This window comes from Aptenodytes forsteri, unplaced genomic scaffold (assembly GCF_000699145.1).
Source record: "Aptenodytes forsteri isolate BGI_AS27 unplaced genomic scaffold, ASM69914v1 Scaffold270, whole genome shotgun sequence".
Taxonomy (NCBI): domain Eukaryota; kingdom Metazoa; phylum Chordata; class Aves; order Sphenisciformes; family Spheniscidae; genus Aptenodytes; species Aptenodytes forsteri.
Window position 1 is genome coordinate 2,946,932 of NW_008794631.1, and position 24,177 is coordinate 2,971,108.

The 24,177-nt window shown below is 42.7% G+C and overlaps 1 protein-coding gene across 1 annotated transcript in view; it reads right to left on the reverse strand.

Annotated features, from left to right (window-relative positions):
• ITGA9 (integrin subunit alpha 9) overlaps nt 1–24,177 on the reverse strand; it is a 224,514-nt gene that overhangs the window by 49,691 nt on the left and 150,646 nt on the right. The window contains exons 19-21 of the mRNA XM_009273508.1: nt 6,104–6,190; nt 4,577–4,656; nt 1,131–1,220 (exon numbers count right to left, since the gene is read on the reverse strand). Coding sequence (XP_009271783.1) covers nt 1,131–1,220; nt 4,577–4,656; nt 6,104–6,190 — 257 coding nt within the window. The remainder of the gene's footprint in view (nt 1–1,130; nt 1,221–4,576; nt 4,657–6,103; nt 6,191–24,177) is intronic.

Sequence of the window (24,177 nt, forward strand, 5' to 3'; positions counted from 1 at the left end):
TCTCCCGATCCTCCCCCCCATCCCACCGGGGTGGGCAGAGTGAGCGAGCGGCTGCATGGTGCTCAGTTGCCGACTGAGGTTAAACCACGACACCAGCTTTTCAGCCAAATCACATCAGTGCAGGTAACTTTGTTCCTACACATGTAGCATGCTGGTCAAGGGAATCTTTGACTTCCACTGATGCCAACCTGCACTGGTCATTTAGACAATACGTATTCCCTGGGGGTTGCCATAAATGGTGGCTAAAACAGACACTGACCTCTTGGGGACACTGCTGATAAGTTTTTGCTTCCCCGGTTTAGGAATGAATGTCAACTTTCTCAGTCTACATGGATGCTAATTCACCTCCAGTGACCAGGTCCCCAGATTCCAACCCGAGCACTGTTTATGCTAGAGGATGGTCTGTCTATTGTGACTGACCGCAAATTTTTCATTCTAGATTGTAATGCAGAAGCGGAAGGCAAGACCTTTGTGTACAAAGGCAGGAACGCGCACATGGGCAGCCCCGGGGAGAGGACAACGGCTATGTGTTATACAAGGATTTCAGTCAAAGGGTGAGTGATGTTCCTCAGTCGGTATTCAGATGCCTCGTAGACTAGGGAGCAGAGGGAGTGGGAAAATGAACAGAAGCAGAAGCGAATTCTGATTGTGAAATTAAACAGAAAGGCGAACAGCTGGACTCCACCAAGCTCCTTAAAATCCCAGAACATTTGACCCTGACCTTTGGCCTGGTGATTCTCAACCATATCCTTAAAGACATGCCCTAAGGAACAAGATGTAATTTACTTGTTCTGGTTTTATTTTATTTTAAGGTACATCATATCTACAGAATCACATGAGTTCAAGTATGATCGCTAAAATACCTACTATAAATGTGATGGTAACTAATTAGCCTTAGCTAAAAGGAGTGAGAAAGAGGTACAGTGTTGGAATGAAAGGCATGACAAATAAAATTCCCAGATAATGAATGAGGATGTCTGTATTTCCAGAGTCTGGGAAATGGGGAAAAAGCAACAGTCTGGCTACATGTAAACAAAGAGAGGAATTCAGTTTTTCACTGGAAGACACTCAGATGTTATTGGTAGGATTATTATTTTTTTTGTTGTTTTCATTTGGCGACTGGTACTTACCCGTTGATAGATGAGTCCACTTCATGCATCAGGGGCACCGACAGGGTTAGAGTATTATCATGCAGAGATTCAGTGCGTTCTAGGTTTCCACTGTGCCAGAAAGGAAAAATAAACATGCTGTAAATCGACAGCCTTTGCAATATATCACACAGTTTCACAGCTACCATCTCTCTGCCTTGTACTCCGAGCCTCTCTATTTGAGTGATGTCAGCTCTCCTTAGGAAGCCTCTTAAAGATTAACAGTTACATTTGTTCATCCCACCCTGGAGAGGGCACACACATAAAGCATGTGTTTTGCGACTGCTCCTCTGTGGCTGTGACATGATCAGGCTCACACCAAAAAACCTATCTTGGAGCGAGGTGCGAATTCAAACGGCAGTGAGAAACTACAGCAGCCATCATACACAGTGGAGACAAACAAGGACATTTAGACTCCAGTGCAAGGGTTCATTTTCTCCCAGCCTGACTGTACATCGGTTTGGGAGGCTACACACATCCCACAGAAGGTCTTGACTCAGTAAATGAAACTGCGCTTTCGTTGTACCTGCATTGTACCACAGCATTAATTTGGTGCCACTACCAGCAGCTTTTTGGGTGAGACCCTCGTACTGAACTGGCCATAACCTCTCAGCAGTTCCAGCCCCTCCTCCTGTACTTAGTTGCCAAAATGAAAGCACTTCTACTTTACGTTTTCAAAGGCAGTTGCCTCAACTGGTCAAAAGCAGAAGGAGGAAAGAGAAATGTGAGCAATCATCTCTCATTTGAGTCAGTTTATTTCAGTGTGAACACTTATGTATGAAGTCTGGGAAAGGTTCCTGAAATGCATGTCCAACACTCAATCTTGTAGTTATTCTAATTCTGATGCTTGGTAGGTGACAGCTCAGAAGAACAATCTTGAAAGATATGTTACGTATATTTCCAATTTCTTCAGCAGTGACTCTGGAATCACTTTTGCCTTGCAGTTCATTGGATCTACTCACAAATCAAACTGGCAAAACAAAAGATATGATCCGATTTATTTGAGGACAGTATCACTGAGACAACAGCAGGCAGTAACATCCCAAGTGATACCATGCAGATGATTAGTTGCTCAGATTACAAAAACAGAGCCTGCTGGCTACATACATGCATAGATATAGCTCAGCTTTCTGCAACTGACACATTGGCCATGTCTGCTAACAAAACTATGGCCCAGATGGAAAAACCCACAAACTTTCAGTCCCAGGAAAAAAACGTTTAATAAAGGCTTTTCCTCTGAATAGGCTCAAAGAAGAGTCCAAAATGGAGACATTTCTCATCCAACACAAATACCAAGATACCATGGTGGCAAGCAGAATAAGCAAGCAGAATTCCATATAGGGTTCATGAGTATGTGCTTATCTGATTCAAATGGAGCAAAGGTACTGTCAGAAAAGGAGAATATAGCTCAGTGAATCTAGCTCTAGAAAAATAGTTCACGCCAGGAAGCACAGAAGGGTTTTTTTTTTTAAACAAAAAGAGTAAATGAAACGTAATGTTTAGTCCTTTCTCCAATTGACCTCTCCCACTACTGCACCAGTCTCTTGTCACAGATGCTACTGCCAAATTTGCAGCTTCAAGAGATAGGCTTAAGTGGCCACGTGAAGGGCAATACTTACTTTCCCATGACAGTGTGGCATAGCTTCCCTGCGTCCAGCCATTTCTGCCAGACTAGCTCCAGTTTTGTGTGGAAACAATGTGCCAACTCATTGCAGTCTGGCCACAGCACAGACACTTCCTCTCCATTCCCTTATCACTGACTTTACCCCAGGGCTCCCTGCAACTCTTGCGGTAGAAAGATTTTATTACACTTATTTGACAGCGAAGGAATTGAACGATTTGCCCAAAGTCACAGAGAAAATGAGGGTAATCAGCACTGGGACCTGCACTTGTTGTCTTTGGAGGTTCAGCTGAATCCTTCAAAACACAACTGTCCTCCCACCCACCCTTCTGAAATGAGAAACTTTCTCTTAACCCTCCCAAGCATTCGCACTATGTGTACAAACTACTATTTATTTCTTTGTTCCATCTAAAGGCACTGACTAACCCTTCTCACTGGTAGGGCACAGAAATCTGAGGAGTGAGGTTACAGAAGAAAGCCCTCTGCTATCCAAGGAAGGGAAATGAGAGGTACGATCTGGAAAACACTGGCTGGGCAAATTTAAACAGTGCTGACCCATCTCTGCACCAGCTGGCATTCACCTAGCAGATACTGATGCATCTCCCTGACCTAGAAGCATCATGGGGTCATCTGAACACGCGATGAACTTCTACTCACGATGAATAAAACATCTCTAACGTGCAAGACATGATCTTGCCCCTCTGATGTGAGATCTCGCTTCCAGTGTTTCATACCAGCCCCACGTGCTGCAGGATCTTGTTCCCACCTACAGCTGCTACTGCAGGGGGAGGACTACGCCTTATGAGAGCAGTCACTCAGCAACTGCTACATCTCATCTCTCATCTTCAGCCGGTCGATGAGGTGTCATTAAATCGGGGAGGAGAATTCAGGCTGGAGATCCTGATTTTGACATGGGAGGGTATAAAGTTGGCCCACTCAGACAGTATGTGGAACCGGGAACCAGTCACACACCCAGCACGTCAGAGCAGCAGTTTATGGCCCAGGTTAATGCAGCTGTACTACTGTCAGTTCCCATACACACCCAGACAGTGCCAGTGACCGAATCACCCCTGGAGTCTGCTGCTTTGTGGTACATCATCTTAGGAGGCACAGAGCATGTGTCACACCTTTTATTCTGCCTGAGATAAAATCCCTATGCACATATATTTGGCACCACACCCTACTTCAATGCCTGCTCCAAGTGCTCTTGGGGAAGTACCCTATTCAGCTGTTTCATGCAGTCTGTCATAGCTCGCCGAAGATCCAGAGAGGGAAAAAATAGACATGCAACTTTGGAAACTGTCAGTGAGATCCCTGACCATCTGATGAATGCATTTATCTTTTTTGGTTTGCATCCAAGCATGCTTATTTCATTCAAATGCTGGAACAAATGGGTCTGCCTGGTGCTGATCGTCAACCGCAGCTGAGCTGAGCTTGATACGGGGCCCAAAGGGATGGGCACAGAAACACAAGGGCCTTCCGACTGAGAGAACACAAAATGCTCCTTCAGAATTGCAACTGCCTGGGCAAAGAAAGCCTAAGCATGATCGTACTTCATTTTTCAGGAAGCTGCATCACATAGTTCCTCTATATTAGAATAAAATATTTCAGCTGGAAGGGGACCTACAGTAATCATCTAGTCCAACTGCCATTATCAAAATACATGCATTTAGCCCTACAATTTAACATCATTTCCTACCCATACACGTGTCTATGACTGCTATCACATGATCGCCAAGCATATGCAATGCACACTTCATGCAACAAAGAATATCCAAGTCATCAAGATATACAAAGGTTCCCTTACCTTTGGGCAGTGACAAGGAAAGTAAGTGTTTCTTCCTGCCCAGACAAGTGACTTGTGTCGAAGATGACACTGAACTCATACTGTACAAAGAAAAAGCAGTATTTAGAGACACGGTATATTGTTTCAAAATGTATTTATTCTGAAACTTCACATATATTTTACTGGCCCAGCTGTACAAAAGTAGCGTATTTTGGTACATGCAAGAGAGCCTCCTCTACTGTACAGTAGCTTTTAAATCTTAGCAATATTGTCTCTGTTCAAATACTAGAGAGTCTGATTTTTTCCTTCATTGTAAAAAGGCCTTTACTAGAATTGCCATTCAAAGATATTTCTTGAGGAGATCATCTGCCAGGGGAAGAGTCTTCTAGTATAAGGGGATCGCTACCTGAAACTATCTCAGCACCACTCTATACATTACTTGCTGGTGAAGAGATCTTTTAGGGGAATAAAGATCATCCCATAGGCCTGCACAAAGACTTGGAACAACCCGCGCAAGCTAAAGCAACATTCAGGCCACCCATCATCATGGATAAAATCAGGTGCTAATTTTGAAAAGAGAATCTACTTTGACGACCACTGTAGCGCTACATTAACTTTTCCATGCAACAACTTTTCTACCTAACTCCAAAACAGGTTTTGGCCAAGTGAAACTGTTTCCAAATTCATGCTAATTTCAATGGCTTGCTGAAAAAAACCTGAAGATAACCCAACTATGTCATTCTGAAGCAAAACACTGAAATTCTTACATTCCAGATAATATTTTGCTACAGCATTTATTTTTTCCATTCTATTTAAAATATTTTTAAATGTTTCAAAAGAGTACATGACAGTCAATAAAATACATAAAAGAAAAAATTTCATGTCGGGTCAAAGGATATGTCAATTCAAATGGAAAGGATTAGTTTTTGAAACTGAAATTTTCTGAAAAATTTCAGACTCATTTTGTTCAGGTCATCCTGAAGTTATCTTCATCTTCTCACCTTTCTGGCTTGGTCATTTGTACAGCTCAGTTTAGTGACAGAAAGAACCCAGCTGGATTTCTAAACATTATGAGAAAGTTCATCTTCTACTACTGAGCAAAATCCTCTTTAAAAGCTACCAGGAGACCATAATATGAAAAAGTCATTAAAACATTTTCATTGTCATTCATATGAGTTCAGTTGCACTTTACTGTGAAAGAAGACAAAAATAAAAACAGAATAAGGCAACACAAATATGACAGAGAGTCCTTTTCTAATTTTCTACAGAGGAAATATTGTTTATAAAAAAAAGTTTTTTGTAGGTGCAACACAGATTATTTTTCATGAGCACTGTATTGCAGTGCACAGGGTACTGTCATTGGCTCTATCCGGTGGGAAAGAGGACAGCTACCCTCTGTAACTGTGAAAGGCTTGGATATCTGGGTTAGAAAGCTACAGAAAGTATCAGTCACAGACATTTAACAGAGCAGTTGCCCTTCCAGCCACTCCTTGGAGACAAAGAGGTAAACAGACCATCACTCTGCAAATGCAAATATCACAACATTACCCTAGATTTCGATCTCATGAAAGGAAATCCCACGCTGCACTTGAGGAAGTCTGACTCCAGCAACTCACAGGCAATGCCCAGCTCTTCCTGTAAGAAAATAAAAAAGACCATGAGATGATAGATTTGGGGAGAAAAAGAGGATTACTAAGAAATACCATTGTGATGAAGTACTGTAGAAAACTAAACATTTCCCACCATAGTACTGTTATTCCCAGAAAACTAATACTCATTGAATAAGGAAAAGTGCAGTGTTGCACTTCCTTACTCCACCTCAGTCAGAGCAGCACTGGGAAGAAGACTACCATCAGAACGTTGCTCTGAGAGACAGACCACAGGGAAATACTGCATGACTAAACACATTAGAGTCAGGGGATCAGCCCAAGTTCTTGGATAACTCAGACCATCAGTTGTTCCCTCTGTTTATTAAAAGACAGCTTTCAAATGGTCCAGAATACAGGTTCCCCAAGGTGGTTTTCCCAGATACCAGTATCATAAAGAGACAACTGTGTTGGGGGACAGTGACCAAACCATGCCACGCACAGATGCTGGAGAAAACGTTAATCTGGTCCTGGTGTCATTCACTGCCCTGATCTCTTTCTCTGGTCCACAGGATGAGCCACATTGGTATGGATACCAACTTTCTTTAGTGATACAATGGTGGCATAGATAAAGTAGAAGGATGAGCCTCTCCCCATGCTAAACATTGACAGACTATGAACATGGTGAATAACACAAATGAAAAAGGTTAGAGCAGCCCTATCCTGCTTGACTGGTGACTCCACTACAACAACAGAAATACTTCTATTGAATGGACAATGTTTCATTGCTCCATAAAATAAGTGCCTGGCTCCAGGTTAGCACATTCTCATCTCCAGACTATCAGGGAACAGTTTTATGCTCTGTCACTGTGGACAAGTTCATCTCACTAGACTTTAGGAGTGGGATTCAGCTCTGGAATCTGATATGCACTTTTAGGCGCCTACACAGCAAGTGATTGCTATGTGATCTAGGTGTCAGTGCTCCCATTGTAGTCAATGGATGTAGAAAACAGTTCAGCAGACCAAACGCAGATGTTTAGTTTAGACTGGGCTGAATACCTCTCTAGGCCCTGGTATTGACTAGATCATCACTGGAGCTATCGTATTCATGTTATGCAACTACAATATGAATGTCTAAATTTAAACAACTGAATTTAGAAATTATCTCTATTCTAGACATGTAGCTGAGAATCTCTTAGCTACAGGACATATGATTTATTTGACGTATTTTCGGTATCTACAGCAGTTTGCAAAGCCCAGGCTCTGTCTCCTTATGCACATTTCCCAAATCACTTCAAATATGAGTTCTGCTTAAAATATGCACTTAAAATTAAGCATTTACATAAGTACCATTCTCAGTTGGAACAAGCACATGTGGAAGTAGCTTCCTGAACCATGGACTCAGGCTATAAGCATCTCCAGGAAATGCCTCTCTGCCTTTCACGTTCTGACCCGAGCACAGCATTAGTGCTCTATGGATGTTACTATTATCCTAATTACAAGCCTGACAGCATTCAGATTCTTGATCTTTTAACTGCTTCCTGTGATATCTGAAAGACAAGGTCTCCTTTATCTTCAAAATCATCATTCAAATCAGGGCACACATTTATCAAAAATTATAGCCCTAATGCTACCTTTCTTATCTGACTCAGACAGTATTTCACTGGTTTCATGTGAAAAGAAAATAACGTAAGGAGAAAATCCACGCTTGGAGATGCCTGATGGCAAGATATTACTCCAGTACTACTCAAATGCCAGAGCAGTGGCCCCCACATTCAGCTTCTTTATGGATTTGTTTCCTTGCAATCTTCAGTAGGCTTCTATTTCCAGAAATACAAAAGATGGCACTGCCCAGCAAATCAAATACCTAGCTTCAGTCGTACAAAGCTGCCATCCTCATATGCTGTGTTAGATTTTCTCCTCCATTTAACACAAAGCAGCAGAGCAAGTGCTTCATGGTGAAGCATCCCCTTCACTTGCCTTTTCCTCTTGGCAATCTGGGAGGTTCTCCAGTTTTATGCGAGTGATCAAGTGAACACAAACTCTGAGCAGCTGCGTAACCAAACGAAAAATTTCACAGCTGTTTCCTCTGGGAACATTCTTGGTTCTGTGTTGTTCGAATGTCCCTTGCTGCCTAACTGTGGCAACCTATGAACTCTCTTTCATCAACTCCCAGCCTCTGTTCATTCAAGAGGGGTTTCTATTTACATAGCTGTCTGGTGGTGACAGTGACCAGACAGACCCAAGAGGCTGCCTCCTCTCCTCAAGGCCGTATCACTTCAGAGATGTCAAAAACCACGATAACAGAAAGAACTCTCATCTTGATAGTGGAAGAAGTGCAGTACTTCTTCATTTTGCACGTTGGCGGCTGCCTGCCTTTGCAACCCTGACAGCAGGCAGGCAGATGCCAGTTGTTTTATAATGGCCTGTTAAGGAAATGACAGATAATGTTGCATTGGCTGGTTTTGCTGTTGTTGCTTGCAACAGCTTAATGGACGCAGTAAGATTGACTTGAACGACCTTCTGGCTTCATTAGCATAGCATCCGGTTTAATGTTTAATAGTAATACAACATTATTAATGCTATAAAGTCAAACTGTTCAGTGCTAGGAAATAGCAGAAATAAGTTTGTGTGCACCACACCAGTTCAGTCTTCCGCACATTTCTAAAATACACAGGTTACCCAGAAAACTTTTTCCATGGACCCCTTGCCTTGCTCTGTGATTAGGATGGAGAAGCTCAGCTAATGAGTAAACATTTTTGTTTTCCTTCACTGCTCACTGTCTGGCTTCAGGCTTTATTTGCAGTGCACTGTTTTGGAGAGAGAGAAAACTGTTTCTTCATGGGGTTTCCTATGGTGTTCAGCTCTGTAACACGTGGGTACTCTGTAAGCACTAAATGAATTCAATTTTCACACTATTCCAGGAAGCTGAAGGGTTGGTACTGTCTTAGCTAACAGGGAACGGAAACAGTGCAACTCAGGGCTTCCAGAAATTTTGGATGCCATTTCTCATTGATGTTAGTTAACGCTTTTAGTGTGCAATGCTTCTCTATGACCATGTAACACAGCTGAGAACCCAGCTTATTGCATGAGTTTCCATAGCAGTTTCTAGTTTGCTTAGAAAACATAGCCAAAGGGGTTGGAAGCTTCCCTTCCAATGAGACAGTGTGAAGATTTATCTGGAAAACTTTGTTTTCTTTCTGAAACATTTCACAGCATTTCATATTCTTAGGAGAGTCAATCAGATAAATAGTGAGCTAGTTAGCCAAATAGCTGTATTATTACTGCATAACAAATGCAGACCTGGGTATGAGAAACATGAAGCTCAGGCTGGCTCACAGTCTGTTTCTCAAAGTCCTTTATTGCAGAAAGAAAAGTTCCTGATAATTGTAACACGAGCAATGAAACAATCGAGTTCTAACTCCATTGTAAGGGGCACATGGGGAAACAACAACTCAGCCTAAATTCTGTAGCATAATTCTGTCAAACATAATCCCTGGGGCATGTAATTGGGTGTATGAGCAGAGATGTAACAAAATGGCCTTATTTTTGGACATAATTGTTTTGAAGTGCAAATATTATGTGTGGTTTCAACTAAGTAGTGCAGGAAGCTGGTAATGATCATATTAATACAGTGTGTAGAAGCAGCAACCTGGGAATGTTGGTATTTGCTAAATTTAAGACTTGAGAGGAGAAAGTTCAGCAATGCTCATGTTCTTCCCCAGTTCTCTCCAGTTCTTCCCCATCTCTCTGCTGTTTCAGATACTTGCCTGGTGTACCACACAGTCTTCACTGGGGGACACCAGCTGTCCCCTCCACTGGCATCTGTGGCCTGTCTGTCCCAGCAGAAGTAGGCAGGTGTTGAACATGGGAGCTCTGAGTATATCTGACTACAGGCTGACAAGGTGGGATGTGCCTTGGAGCAATGTCTCCTCATATTTATGTCCCTAACCTGTACACTATGTGCAGTCAAATCCTTACTGCCCAAAACAACTCAGATACCTAACCAAAAGAAAGTAAGGGGCTCACAGAGTAATTTGCTTCAGACAAGTAGACAAGCTAGATCAAGCTGAATGCTTAAAACAATGCATTCAGCTTGGTCTAGAAAGCATTTCAAGACGAGTAAAGCATTTTAACTGCATACATGGGATGCTGGATTATGGGATCATTAGCTTACCCCGGAATAACTCAAGAGCAATATCCTTTTGCTGGCTTCACCTAGCTGATTATCTGGGGATATAACACATGAAACTACTCCAGATTTTGCTCTTTTCCTGTCACAGAGATCACAACTGGACTGCAAGAGAACCACACGTTTTTCAGGCCACATAAGGTAGATTATCACTAAGAAAATAGCTTGTCAGCGCCGGAACAGGTCATACCAAATAAGTCTTTCACTGCATGTATTTTGGCATTTAAAAAGCTTGTTTTCCCTTAATAGTATTTGATGGACCTGATGTTCTCATGGTACAAAGGTGGGACCAGTTCCAGCTGGAGCACAAGACCAGATTACTTGAGGTATGATCCTGGAAAAGGTCCCTTATTAGAACCAAACCCTGCTCAAAGACAGCTGCTGTTTGTCCCCCCTCCTCCTGAAACAAACATTTTTAGAAGATTTCAAATATTGTTTACTTTGACCTTGAAGGGTCCTTTTCAACTTGGTTAACCGCCAAATCTAAGACTTACGAAGAAGGAAAAGTGAATGCCTTAAGAAAACAGTATGAGAACTGCTGGTGGAAGAAAGGTTGCCTGGCTCCAGATAAAACAGTCACAGGTCAGAGACTCTGCCTCTGGGAAGAGTCTTCATGTTGACATATCAACACAACATGTTGGTCCTAATTGAGCTCCCTCTTCCTGAATGCAGATGACCAAAACCAGCCACCATACGTGAAATGGCACAGCCCAAAGAAGGATAATGAAAATTCCTCAGCTTCACCTTGACTAACCGTTGTCAAACCAGATCACAGATGTTTTTTTCCCAAGGGAGTCTTGCATAGCTCGTATGAGATGACTTATTGATCAGCCGATACACCCTGACCCTTCTCTGCCTCACTTATGTCCAACTGAAACCCTCCAGCCTCCCTGAGCCTAATCTGGCAGTTCATACAATCATATTCGGGTTTTATTTTTCCCCACGCTTAGGGTCATTCATTTCTTCCCCAAAGGTAGACCAACTCCTCTGAACTGATGTTGGCCCCAACCCAGAGTCATCAGCATGCTTCCTCAACTTGCTCCCACCCCTCATCCCCACCCATGACTGGTTGCAAGCTCCTTGCCTCAAGCATCTCCTTAAGTAATCTCTCCCAGCCCGTTAACTCCTCTTCAACAATCTCCAGTACCAGGCTTTTATCTATCTGACAACTCTTCTATCAAATTATCAGCAAAGCAAACAAATATAAAAGTATAGGTCACTTGTGTTATTTTGTACTCACCAGGGCTCTCACAGAGAAGGTGTGAATTCAACTATCCTAACACTCATTTATGGCCTGCCAGCTCTCTGCTTTTCTAAGCACACAAGCTACTTACTAGTAGATACTACATCTGAAATGTCAACAGGGAGATGCAACAGAACAATACTAAACTTGCAAAATGATGTGCCAGATATGACTCTAACTGATTTTTTTTTTTTAATAAAATCATACCAAGATAGTCAACAGAAAGTTATATTAATTTCTGAACTTAAGATAAGTTCAGTACTGCTCTGAATACTGCTGATTATCTGTGCCAGAGTTGACCTCACCCTTTTAAATACTCTTCTGATCCTTTTAAATGCTCTTCTGATTAGCTGTTATTTTTGAATGGATTAAAATCACTAATGAAAGGCACTGAAAATACGTTCATTGCAGAATTGTTAAGATAATCTGTATATTTTTTAGAAGGAAAAAACCCCTAACTTGTTAGAAAATGCATTTGCCAGCAGTTTATATTTCTCTTTCCTTAGCTATACTCAAATTAAAGCTTTTTTGTTGTTGTTTAGATGGAAAAAAGTCTCCCCTGCAAATCCTGGCTACTAGCACATATGCTCTGGAACAGAGGAGAAAATGTCCTGGAAGCCTTGATCATATGTTGGCAGAACACTCCTGTTTTGAAGATGTTGAGAATTTATTTAACTTGTTAGGGTTTTTTATGCTGCTGCACATTTTCCAAAGGGTACAAAAAAAGAATGGCAAGAGTGAATACTGAGGAACCCTGCACTTGTTGCCAGAGCACACACTCTTCCTATTGTTTTTCTTGTTGTTATTGTTTTTTTTGTTCTATAACACCTCTCTGTGAACTATTACGCTTGACACTACAGGGGACCATGTACAGTATGCTCATCTGAGAAGTCCTAAAACAAATACACTAAGAAAATATCACGAAGGAGGGCTACTTGCACTGTCCACTTCACGCTATGCTAAGTCTCAAAAGTTAGATACTGTGCATCTACCTGCTATATACCCTCCAGTATATAGACTTTACAACTAACTCTCCCCACCTGTTATTTGGAAATGTAGGTTCACTGGGTAAAATACAGTTTTGCTAAATTTGTACAGTTTTTATTCTCATCAGGGACCCTGACTTAAAGCACATACTTATACCTCAGTAATTCCAATTTGTACTTTTGGTGAAGAGGGACACTTTCCCAAATGAAAGTTTAGATGAACATCTGGATGTTTCGTTCCACCCAACAGGACAATTATATAGACTGACCTGCATTTTAAGAGCTTCTTACTTTTGGGAGATATCACTGAACATATGTCTGTTCACAGCTGGTAATCTGCTTCCTATGCACTTAGCTAGCAAAGCTGGCTAGCACAAACGCCTCCTAGGCGTCAGGAACCTAAAATAAAGGCTCACCTCTTTGATGATGTTTGAGATGGCTTCTTCAAATCACTCTTCATAATCTTGGTCTAAGCCCTTTGGTTGTACTATCAACAACTTTCCCCACTGTGGGTTTCCCTAGGGTTTTGAGAGCGTAATTTTTATTTTGCTCCTACTCTTATCTCTCCCTGCCTCACAATCCTCTTAATGCCTTCACTGAGGCTTCAAGGATATGAAGATTTGTCAATTCATTTAATAGCCACCCCCTGAGCATACTGATGTACTTTCTTTCCACAGCAACTGAGGTCACCAAAGAATGTGCAGTTACCCACACGTACAGAGCAATTAGGGATTGAATCCCCTGAAAGCGTGGGGATTTTTTCAAATAAAAAGACTGGTCCAGGCTGAGTTTCCCTATGACTGTGTGCAAGTGCAGCTCAGAGTAATTTAATCTTGGAGGCCCCTTCTTGTGCATACAACAGCTCGGTTTTTCTAACACAAAATTCCACAGATACCACGCTTTCCTCTAAAATGGGGCTTCGCTGGGTATTTTAAAACTGCAAGAACACAAAGAGGACCAGTGGTATTACTGACCGGGAACTCTTCCTGGCACTGTACAACAATTCAAGCAAAAATCATCTGAAATGACTGAAATGGTGGGTCTAATCTACCTCTTAAAAGTTGCTCTGATTATCACCCCTGAAAGCCTTTTGGGCCTCTGTTTTATTAGTACAACTAGCAGTCTGATGTCTGCTTTCCCTCTGTGTCAGCAGTACTCTCCGTTTGCTGAACAGACAGTTAATATTTCCTCTGTGTTTCTGGGCCGGACCCTGCTAGGCACAAACCTTCCCCAACTCCTTCGGCTCACAGCGAATGCCGAAGGCACCAGCAACTCGCTCAAATTTGGAAATCTCAGTACGTCACAAACTGAGCCAGCAGTTCTGGGGTTTGGTTTTCCTTCTTTTTGCTCATCTGTTTCAGGAGTTACAAATGCACAAAGCATTCAAACACCTACTGCCATCAACACCCAGCTCCCAACACTGCACAAACAGGGGGTCAGACAGAGGAAGGTGCACGGAAAGCTGTGCGCAGCGGCGGGATGCACTGTTTCCCTGGGGCCAGCTTCCCAGGCAGCAGTGGTGGCACACAGTGGTGGCACCCGGCCACCTGGCAAGGCCACAGGGCCTCTTGTGAGCCGTGAGCGTGCAATGTGGCCTGGGGAAAAAAAAAAAATATCCTATTACCGATAGTAGCTTTGAAGATGAACTGCAGTGGTCCGGCACAGGTGGCCATTGGCTTTAAAAGCAATCAAAGGTCCAGGAAGAATTCTCATGTGCATTTCAGGGAATTTCTGCTTTCAGAGCAAAAATCTCATGAGTTTTATTCCAGTTTTTTGACACATGGTTTACTCAGCAACTTCAAGCAAACACCTTGTGTTCAGAAACTCTTCTGCGTGCACTTCTGCACTTGCCAAAGCAAAGTATGTGACAGTCACACATAAGGAGGAAAAAGATGTTCATGACAGAAAGAAATTAAGATGGGTTTACTCTTTTAACATAACAGCTCTGTTGCCTGAGCTTCACAGGTTTCTTCTGTTGTAAATAATTTCCAAACACAGGTGGAATGCAAGTAACAATGTTAATAACATGAAGGACAAGTCAATGATAAATCAGCAGCAATAGCAACTATAGTGTGAAAATTATTGTTAATCATTATCTGCTAGGAAAAATATTACAGAAAGGGAGATATAGATTCAATACAGACTTGCTCAGCTAGACATTGTCATGAAACTAGCATCTATCTAACCTCTTGAATGCAGTGATTGAAGAATATTGGATATCCAGTCCAATGATAAAGTGGAATAAAATTATTTTGTGTGTGTGTTGCAAGGGTCTGTTTTAAAGGTGTCATGGGGACTGAAAGTTTTCCTTTAAACACACAGATATTGCCCTAACAAACTGAATCAGCAAACGTGAATGTCGCACATCATAAATTCTGCAGCTCCACAAATTGCTGTTTCACCGGCGAAGACCCTCGTCATCCCAGTGCTTACATGAGCAAGCAAAACTGCATACCTGAGTACACTGACATGCATGCAGCCAAATGTGCATATAAAGATCTGGGGGAGCGGGGCATCCGGACCTGTATTCTGATAATGAATCGATCCTTTGATTCATTATCAGGAAATAAGCTTGAAAGGGGGTTGGGGAACCTCAACAGTTGTTTCATAAAAAGAACTAGGGGGAAAAAAAAAGTTTTCTTTGGCATTAGGGAGAGATTTCCTGTCCTATTCCATGATCTCACTAGTAAATGCTGTAGGCACACCCCACCCCCAAGCCCAGCGAGCCTGGCTTCAAACATCTTGGATTTGCTGCTTATTTTGTGAAAACAACTATTTCTATATAATTAATTAGAGCCTCCCTCCTCTTCCCTCTCCTCCCTGGATGGAACCTATTTATAGATCATGAGCTCACCGATCCCAGCCGACACAGCAAATCTGAGTAAAAAGGGAGAGAAAGACAAAAACTTTTCTTTTTACTGGATATTCCCAACACTCTTATTTTTTCTCTCTTTTTCTCTCTCATAAACTTTCATCTTAACTGGCAAAAAGCTAGCACAGCAGATTTTTAAAGCACACCGTCTCAGAAGCTGAAGAAGCAGCAGAAATTGTTCGCTCAGCTCACCTAAGTGATTAAGCCCCAAAACAAGTTTCAGAACCGGTCAACAAAACCAATTGTGGTTTTGCTTCTCCCATCTTTTAAGGGACCTGCAGGGCAGGTGGTGAAGCTATAAGAAGAAAGGGGGATTTGGTGCCACCCTGAGAAGTTTCACCTCCTTTGCTGCCATACTAACTCTCATTTTTAACAAACCAATTAGACTTACATCGGCTTTGACTGTACTACGCAAGCTAAATCTTTCTTTTCCCCGATTGCTGAGAACTGCTGAACTTAATTTCTTCAAGATATAGGAAATAATCCAGGGAACACCACCAAGATCCACCGTCCCCATAGAATTGTTAGGTCAGCTGTCCCTCATTCATTGCAAGGTTGGCCACATTTCAACTACGCTGTTTGGTCAGGCCTGACTGTATGACTCTTTTCCATATGTGTTAACGTACAGCTACACGTACTCTGCCAGCAGAGCGGGAGCCGCTTAAAGGTCAGACTTCCATGTGCCCACACAATGCTTATCCACTGGAGCACCCTTGGGCATGACCTGGGTGTTATTAATAACATAAGGAATGACCTTTAAATTTGGGCACGTTGGGCCGTACGACTAAGTTGTGTAGAACTTGTTATTTAGGATAAACTGATAGAGTGTCTCCCAAGTACATGATGGTAGCCTATTTTACAGTGAGTGGATGACCAGTGTCCCCAGTGGAGTTGTCCAGGTGAGTAACGGCTGGAGACACCAGGCTTTCCCTGTGATGTCTTTACTATGTCTCATGTTTGGAATAGAGATGAGAGCCTTATTCTTGCTTTTACATCCTTTCCACAGACAGTGGTACAAAAGCCATCACAGAGGAAAATAGTTCTCAGCAAATATGTATTTTCTGGAATCCGGCTGTTGATGACAAGTTTGCATTTCTGAGGCCACCCCTCCCCCACACAGCAGCAATTAGCATCTGAGAAGTGACTTCATTGCTGACACCATCAGTCTGGGAACTCATGCTGGGGCTCTGGCCCCTGCAGCTACCTCCACGCCCCAGGGAAGATGCATTAGCTCAGGCTTGGCACTCACATCTCTTTTCTCAGTGCAGGGGGCTGCCGGTCCAGTCAGGATAACCTCAGGCTCCTGAAGGCCTCTCTAACTCCTGAACACAACCTAAACCAGACGTTTTCCCAGGACCAGAAAGCTCAAGCTGCCTTTCCCCTCCCATCCCCACGAGCCTCTAGCGCTTCCTAGATCCCATCGGGGAGGAACCACCTGAGCTGAAAGGCTGCAAGAAGGAGGCCAGTAGGTACCTTGACTGCAGGCACTGCAAACTTCCCAAGGAAGCCTCTTGTCACACCATTTTCTGGGCGTTTTGCTATCTGAGGCTTTGGAGGAGCATGCAAGGGCTTGAGAGCTTCCCCCAACCACTTTCTGGTAATGCTCCTCCTTGCTTTTAACATTTGTCTCAGGCTGGGGGTGGTGTTGGGATGGGATTTGCCTGCTTCCACAGAATAATGATCTGAGAAATGTTGGAGGAAGATCAGTACCAGCCCCAAAGTCAGTTCATTAATTTTCTACCAAAAAAGGAAGAGTGTTCTTTTTGTGGGAAGGATTCAGATTAAATCCTCTGTCCCTTGCAGTAATTAAGCAAAACTCACCTTGAGCAGGTTGTGGCAGGGAACCCTGCTTGACTTGGATCCCTTTCAGGTTTCTCCCTCTTGCAATTGACCTTCTCTTTCATTCTTCCTTCCTTTAAAGGATGCTAAGCAATAACAAGGTACTCCTAACAAGATGACTTCATTTAAGACTTTATAACAATCAGCTGTCTCTCGAAAGTGGCCTTTCTTGTTTGCTGTGTCACTTCCCCTCTTTAGAGAACCAAGAAAAGCGAGGACAAAAGGGCTGCCTGCTTGTAGGATGGGGCAGTTACTGTCACTCCACAATTAAAAAAACTATTAAAAATGCAAAGTAGTGAAGCATCAAGCTTGGAATACAAGACAGTTTCGCAAGCTCGACTTACCTACTGAATAATTTAATGTAATTCATATCTATCATTACGAAGAAATTACTACCTTTCTAAGCCTGTATGAATTAATGTTTAATAAAACCAAACAAAAGCCATTCCAGTGATCCAGTTTTCACCTGTCCTTTGTAATCCTCACTAAAGAATCAGGCTCATAACTTCTATTAAGACATAAGTGCCTTTCACATAACAAGTAATTTCTATTGTGGAAAAATGTAATTATTGCTTGGAATAGAAGGATAAAGAATTCCTTGCTTGGAACTCTCTGGCTAAAACAATAAACAGGCCCCTTTCCTCTTGCTTTTCTTTGCATGCAGCATTTCAAAACTATGTACAGTCACTGGGGAAAAAAGAAAGATGGAAAGACAGACAGAAAGACAGACAGAAAGACGGAAAGACAGACAGAAAGACAGACAGACAGAAAGACAGAGACAGACAGACAGAGAGACAGAAAAGCTAACATCAAACTTCATTTGAGGTCTACTGCTCATACTATTTTCCAGCTGAGGCACACAGACAAAAGTATACTGGTTTCAAACTGGGATTAACCCATTGGCTCCACTCATGACCATAACCTAAACATTTTTATTTTCTCTTCCATAGGCAGCTCAGCTGAGAAATGGGAGAAAAAATGTCATGATTATAACGGAGCTGGTAAGATATCACACTATGTCAGGTACCTCCACAGATATCTGACCTCGCAGATATTTCTAAAATACATGTTGTTCCTATTGCTATGCTCCTTGCCCTATAAATACATATGGATAGATTTATGGCTGCTGCATTAAAAAAAAGAAGAGAAAAATCAAAAGGGGGTAATAATAAAGCTAAGACGTTTTTTCCTCTTGGATCAAAGAGATGACACAACTGCAAACACTCATCATTTAACTTTCAGAAGTTCTGACTATTCCATCAAAAGTTTATTTTTGATAAAAAAAAATAGACTGCTCTGCCTTAGTTCGAGAAGGATTAGGGACATACAGGATCCCTGCGTCGGCCCAGTCTTGTCAGAAGTATTTATATTTTCGGTCTATTCATATTGTACCTTTTTGAACAAATTCAGCTGCTTTCTTCCTTACACACACTCACACATGCACGCACACATACATTGCTCCATTCATTAGCAAGGCACAAGGCAAAATAAAAAGGAAACTGTGTACTTGCAGCGAAGCAAAAGAAACTCTTGCCTAGAGCCAAAATCAGTCTCTCACACACACACACACTGCAAATGACCCCAACACAGCCACTTTACAGCAGGTATTTTGTACCCCACAGGTTATTACTTTCAGCAGATATTATAGTTGAGGAGCCAAGCATGTGCAGGTTATGCTTACCTTCGCATGGTCTTTTCAGCAGATTTTTATACACACCATTTACTTTTGCATGAGTTTTCCAGCTCGATACTGAAAGGATGGCAACCGTTACTTCTAACATGAATTCTAGTCACACAGATCATTTAATACTCTTATTTTTCAGGACCAGTGTCACGGGTTGCACCGCTAAGCTAAGCCACAGCCCAAGGGGGGACCCACTGCCCCTTCCCCAGTGCCCCTCAGAGTCCAACAGAGCTGGTCGACTGACAGACCTGTCTCTGGTACAGAGCCATCACAGAGCAGGACAAAGATCATGGGAGCTGCACTGCAAGCATGGGTGTCCAGGCCTAGCAACAGGGGAGTGCTGGATGGGAGCAAACTGAGTCAAGAGAGCCTGCCCAAGGAACTTGGGATCCTGGTGCCACTCCTGCTGCCCACTTTCTGCAACACAAATCCAAACATATCTAAAATTCAGTGTCAGCAGGATCTAAATAAATCTGTGTGTAACGGTACAAAAGCACATCCCTGTATTTATTTGTATCATTTATACCCTTTCAGTAGGAACTGCTGGCTTTTCAAAGGCTGCTTACAGTTTAGCACATGCATAGGCAAAACAGGATTATCTTCACAGCCACACAGAGAGGTCGACGGGAAGATGAATAAGCTCTCCACCCCAGTAACCTGCCTCCACAGTGGCCAAACTGAGTGCCTGGGGAAGGGTACAAGAGCTAAGCAAACATACAGAGCTATTTTCCCCAAAATATTCTCCCTGCCTCCAAACGTTTTTGACCCAAAGATGTCCTGAGCCAGAGTCAGTTGCTGTGTATTCCCTAACCGTCTGTGGATTCCTTGCCAATGAACTTGCTTACCTCCCCCACACTTTTTTAGCACCCACTGGATCTGGTGGTGAGGAATATCACAGCCTGACCAGACGTGGTGTGAAGCACCCCTTTCTTTTGTTTGCTTCCTACCACAGACAGCAGGATAGTAGAAAAAATTCATGGCCACCCCTAAGTCCACTCAGCTGATTTACTAGACACCTTCCCCAGCTGCTTAGGTAGCCACCTTGAAAAACAAATCTTTTGTTGCCATCACTTGAAATACTGTTTTTCATTTATTCCAGGAGATGTAGAGCTCTCCTTTCTAAAGGCACACAGTGTCATTTCCTGGCATGGTACGGGCAACAGCCTTTTGCATCCAACAACAGGACAACGAGTAAACAGGAACAAAAATAACTGGGAAGCAAGCTCGCCTGCTGAACTCCCGTCATCCGCAAGGCAAATGGAAAATGGACTCAGCAACCTCCTCTCCGTTTGGAGCAGTGGCCTGGATGCTCCTCTCCAGTGGCCTCCCAGTGCTGGCTGCAAGCTTTCCTCCATCTCACTTACACATGTAGATGAATGTATATATGTGCTCACACACACATGTATGTCACACTACTAAATCATGGTTGCATGGCAACATTAACAGGGGAATTGTTTTTTAATTATTACAGATAAACCATGGGCTATACACATTATTGTTCTATAATAACAAAAACATATCTTCAAAATGTGCTTCTCTTAAAATTAAACTCAGAAAAAAAAAGCATCGGAAATCAAATAAATAAACGAGCATTCATCTCCTAGTGGTATTTCTGAAAGCACGGACAATATATGCCCACATATACTGTAAGATAACCTTCTGTGTGTAAGGCATCAATTATACTGAATATTGGTATATTCAACTGCAACACAGCTATTTGCTCTTAGTGTTATAATGAAAAGCTTAAATTCATAACAAGTTCAGGAAATAAATTCAAATGTCATCAACTACACATAGGTCAATGAAAAAGCAAATGGAAAACCTCACAAATAATAATTAAAAAAATTAGAACCAAATTGGATGAGGAAACACAATCAATAAAATCAAGCCTTATCCCCCCGCTCCCCCTTCTTTCCTGGTGTTAATTTGCAAATGTAAAGAATAATATTCAGGTAGTAAGAAAAATAATGAGTTTGGCACTGGGGTTTGGCACTGGGTATTTTCCTGGAATTAATAAACCTTACCTCAACCTACAATCCCTAACAACGAAAGCCAAATGTGAAACCCCAGGAAATGCCTTTTGCAAACACACAGGTTTTGGGGGTTCTCTCTTTCAGAAACTCAAATACAAGGTGCATCAGGGTTTTTTCCACAGAAAGACCTGATGACATGATAAATACTACATAACGTAGGGACACTGCTGAAACACAAAGGTATAATCCATTACCTACTGCACTGGGATATTGAAACAGGTTTTTTTAATATATATATTTTCTTTTTTTAAAACAAAAGCTTAGCAGTTTACTTGTAAGACTTTACTTTAAGAGGTGCCGCTCTACTCTATAGAGCAGCTTTTTAGTGCAGAGGTGCTGCTCTACTCTATAGAGCAGCTTTTTAGTGCGCTCCTCCTTTTTCCCTCGCTAAGTGGAAATCACTGCATTACTCTCCTGCAGATGGTTACAGCCAAAAGTCAAGCGCAGGTTTTCTGGCCTCCTCCCAAAGGCAGGCTGCGAAAGCGCTGCCGGCTGGGAACGCGCCTGGCTCGACATCCCCTGCAGCCTGCCGGGGTGGGGGGTCTGCTGAGACGGCCCAGAGAGGGGGTCCCCCCCACTCCCCCCTGGAGCCTGCAATGGAGCCAGCTGAAGTGCTTCTCGCTTTTCCTCTCCGCCTTGCTCAACGCCTCTGGTTTTGATGAAACGCCACAGGAAGCTCCCTCTCCGGAAAAAAAAACAGATTTGGGGCCCGAAGGCCTCCTTCAGAGGGGGGGTTAACGTGCCTGCTTCTGCTAATAGGAACACAGACTGATGCCAGCTGAACCCAGGTTACGTCGCTGACTGTCAGCTGCTCCGGGAGGAGGGAGCCTGCCTCACCTAGTTCCCTAGAAGAAATCAAGGCTCTCCTGAGAGCTTTTCCACCATGTTTTTGAAGGAAGGGAAAGAGCAAAGAATGAGCAAGAAAGAGGGAGAGGTAACAGAAAGGAAAAATAAAGCCGGGACCTTCCTTTCACACCAGAAGAAACCAGGGAGTTCTCAAGAGAGTCAGAAAATCCCAGGGCCCTGGCGTCAAACCCAAGGAAAGGAAAGCTTGTGATTTCTTAAGCAGCACTGGCCCCTCCTTGGATTTTCAGCTAAAAACTCTTCACACCCTTACTTATCTTTTTGACTGTGCAGCTGGGTTTTTTTAAGTCTTTCTACAGACAAAACTGTTGTTGACTTCAGAGAGGCTACACCTGAAGTATGACTGCAGGATCATGCCTTGTGCTTAATAAGATTAATTAAAGAGGGTTTCATATTTATTTACAGATCCTATCAGCATCACAGGAGAAATCTGAACAACTAGGTGAAAGAAAGCAATTGCCACCACTTCCAGCCACACAGCACCGTGACCACAACATCCCACAGGACTAAGCAACATAAATACATATATACACACATATATACATGTATATTACACATATAACAAAAATATATATCTATTTGTTTATATATAGTGTAAACATACACATATATATATTTGTTTATAATTCTACTGGATTTTCCACTCCGGGTATCATTTATCTTCCGGCACCATCTTGAGCTGCCTGTCTTAAAAGCGACCAAAAGAAACTCCTGCAAGAACAGAACTGACCTTTCATACCAGAAACTCGATAAACTTTAAGCTTCAAGTTACAACAAAAGCAAACCTCCATTTCTTGCTGTAATGAAAGCCACAGAAAGCCATGCAAATCAATTCTTACTTAAGTCTTTTGCAGAGGATGTCAAAGTTTGGACAATTTTAAGCCTCATCCTAAGAACACAGGAGACAAACCCTGTCCCATAGATTTCTCACCTCAAACGTTGGCAAGTCTCTCTCCACTGAGTTTAAGAGCAAAATATGATAATGAAGAGAGACACTGGGACACAGCGTGGATCACTGGTGATCTTTCTGTAGGGACAGCATAGCCTTTAAATAAGCACATCCAAGATCAAGTGTATTGAGCTCACTGTATGCTGGGCTCTACCCTCTGCAAAGGGTTTTTCCTTTTCTCCTAGCAATGCATTTTATCAAGGTAACAGTCTAGATTGGGGTGGCTGGATCTCAGCAACCAAGGCAGCCGAATCTCTTTTCTAAAGCCCTCTCCCATGGCTGGCACTGATGCGTCTGTGGTAGTGGCTCACGGCTCTGTGCAGCTCCTGAAGATGTACATGGGGAAGCAGCTAGGCCAGTGAGCTGTGGGCCACACAGGGACCAAAACGGGGTGGGCAGCTACTGCCCGCGGCCCAGGGAGCCCTTCTCCACCTCCTTGAGGAAGTCTCATATTTTCAGTAATTAGGATCTCCTTTTCCCTCCCTCACCCGGATGGAAACCAGGACCTCCACTGGTGCCCAGCCATGGTGGTGGTACACCAGCAGGTAGGTCGGAATTCACTGTAAACAGGCTTTGCTATAGCACAGGCTGCTTTCTAGCCTCTAAAAAAAGCACATCTCGCATGACTGTATTCATCCACACAGCTGTTCTTCCTTTAGAAAACCATTCCCCTTGCAGCCCCAAGGGAAGAGCAGGGCTAGGCAGTCAAACAAAACCTCCCATAATAATCTGAGCCACACAAAGCATCCCAGGCTATTCCTCAAAACCACTATGTATGTATACGTAAACAGTCAAATTAAGAGCCATGATGAGCTACTTCCAGGACAAACACTTTCCACATCACGTAACCCAGAGCACAGCCCCACCTGATCAGCATAAAATGTCTCAATGTATCTGGTCACATACATTATTCCAGGACCATCAAGTCCTTAAAAACAGAGATGTTTGGTAACAGCTTACTAATCGCAAGCTGTTTAAAAACAACCAACCAACTTCCCCCCTCCCAAATCCTCACAAAAATTTATACCACATTTTTGTACCGCAAAATAAATTTTTACTCTGCCTAACCTCACCCAAAAGAAACAGGCATATCATCAAAAGTCCTGTCTTCTTGAATCTGAAGTTTCTGCTGCTTTCTGTGGAAATGCTTGGGGTGATCCCCCACTGCAACTCATTGTTTCCCTGCAAGTAGCTTAAGATTGCAAAAACTTGGATTTTTAAAGTGTCCTGGTTTCGGCTGGGCTAGAGTTAATTTTCTTCCTCATAGCTGGTACAGTGCTGTGTTTTGGATTTAGCATGAGAATACTGTGATAACACACTGATGTTTTAGTTGTTGCTAAGCAGTGTTTACACTAAGTCAAGGACTTTTCAGCT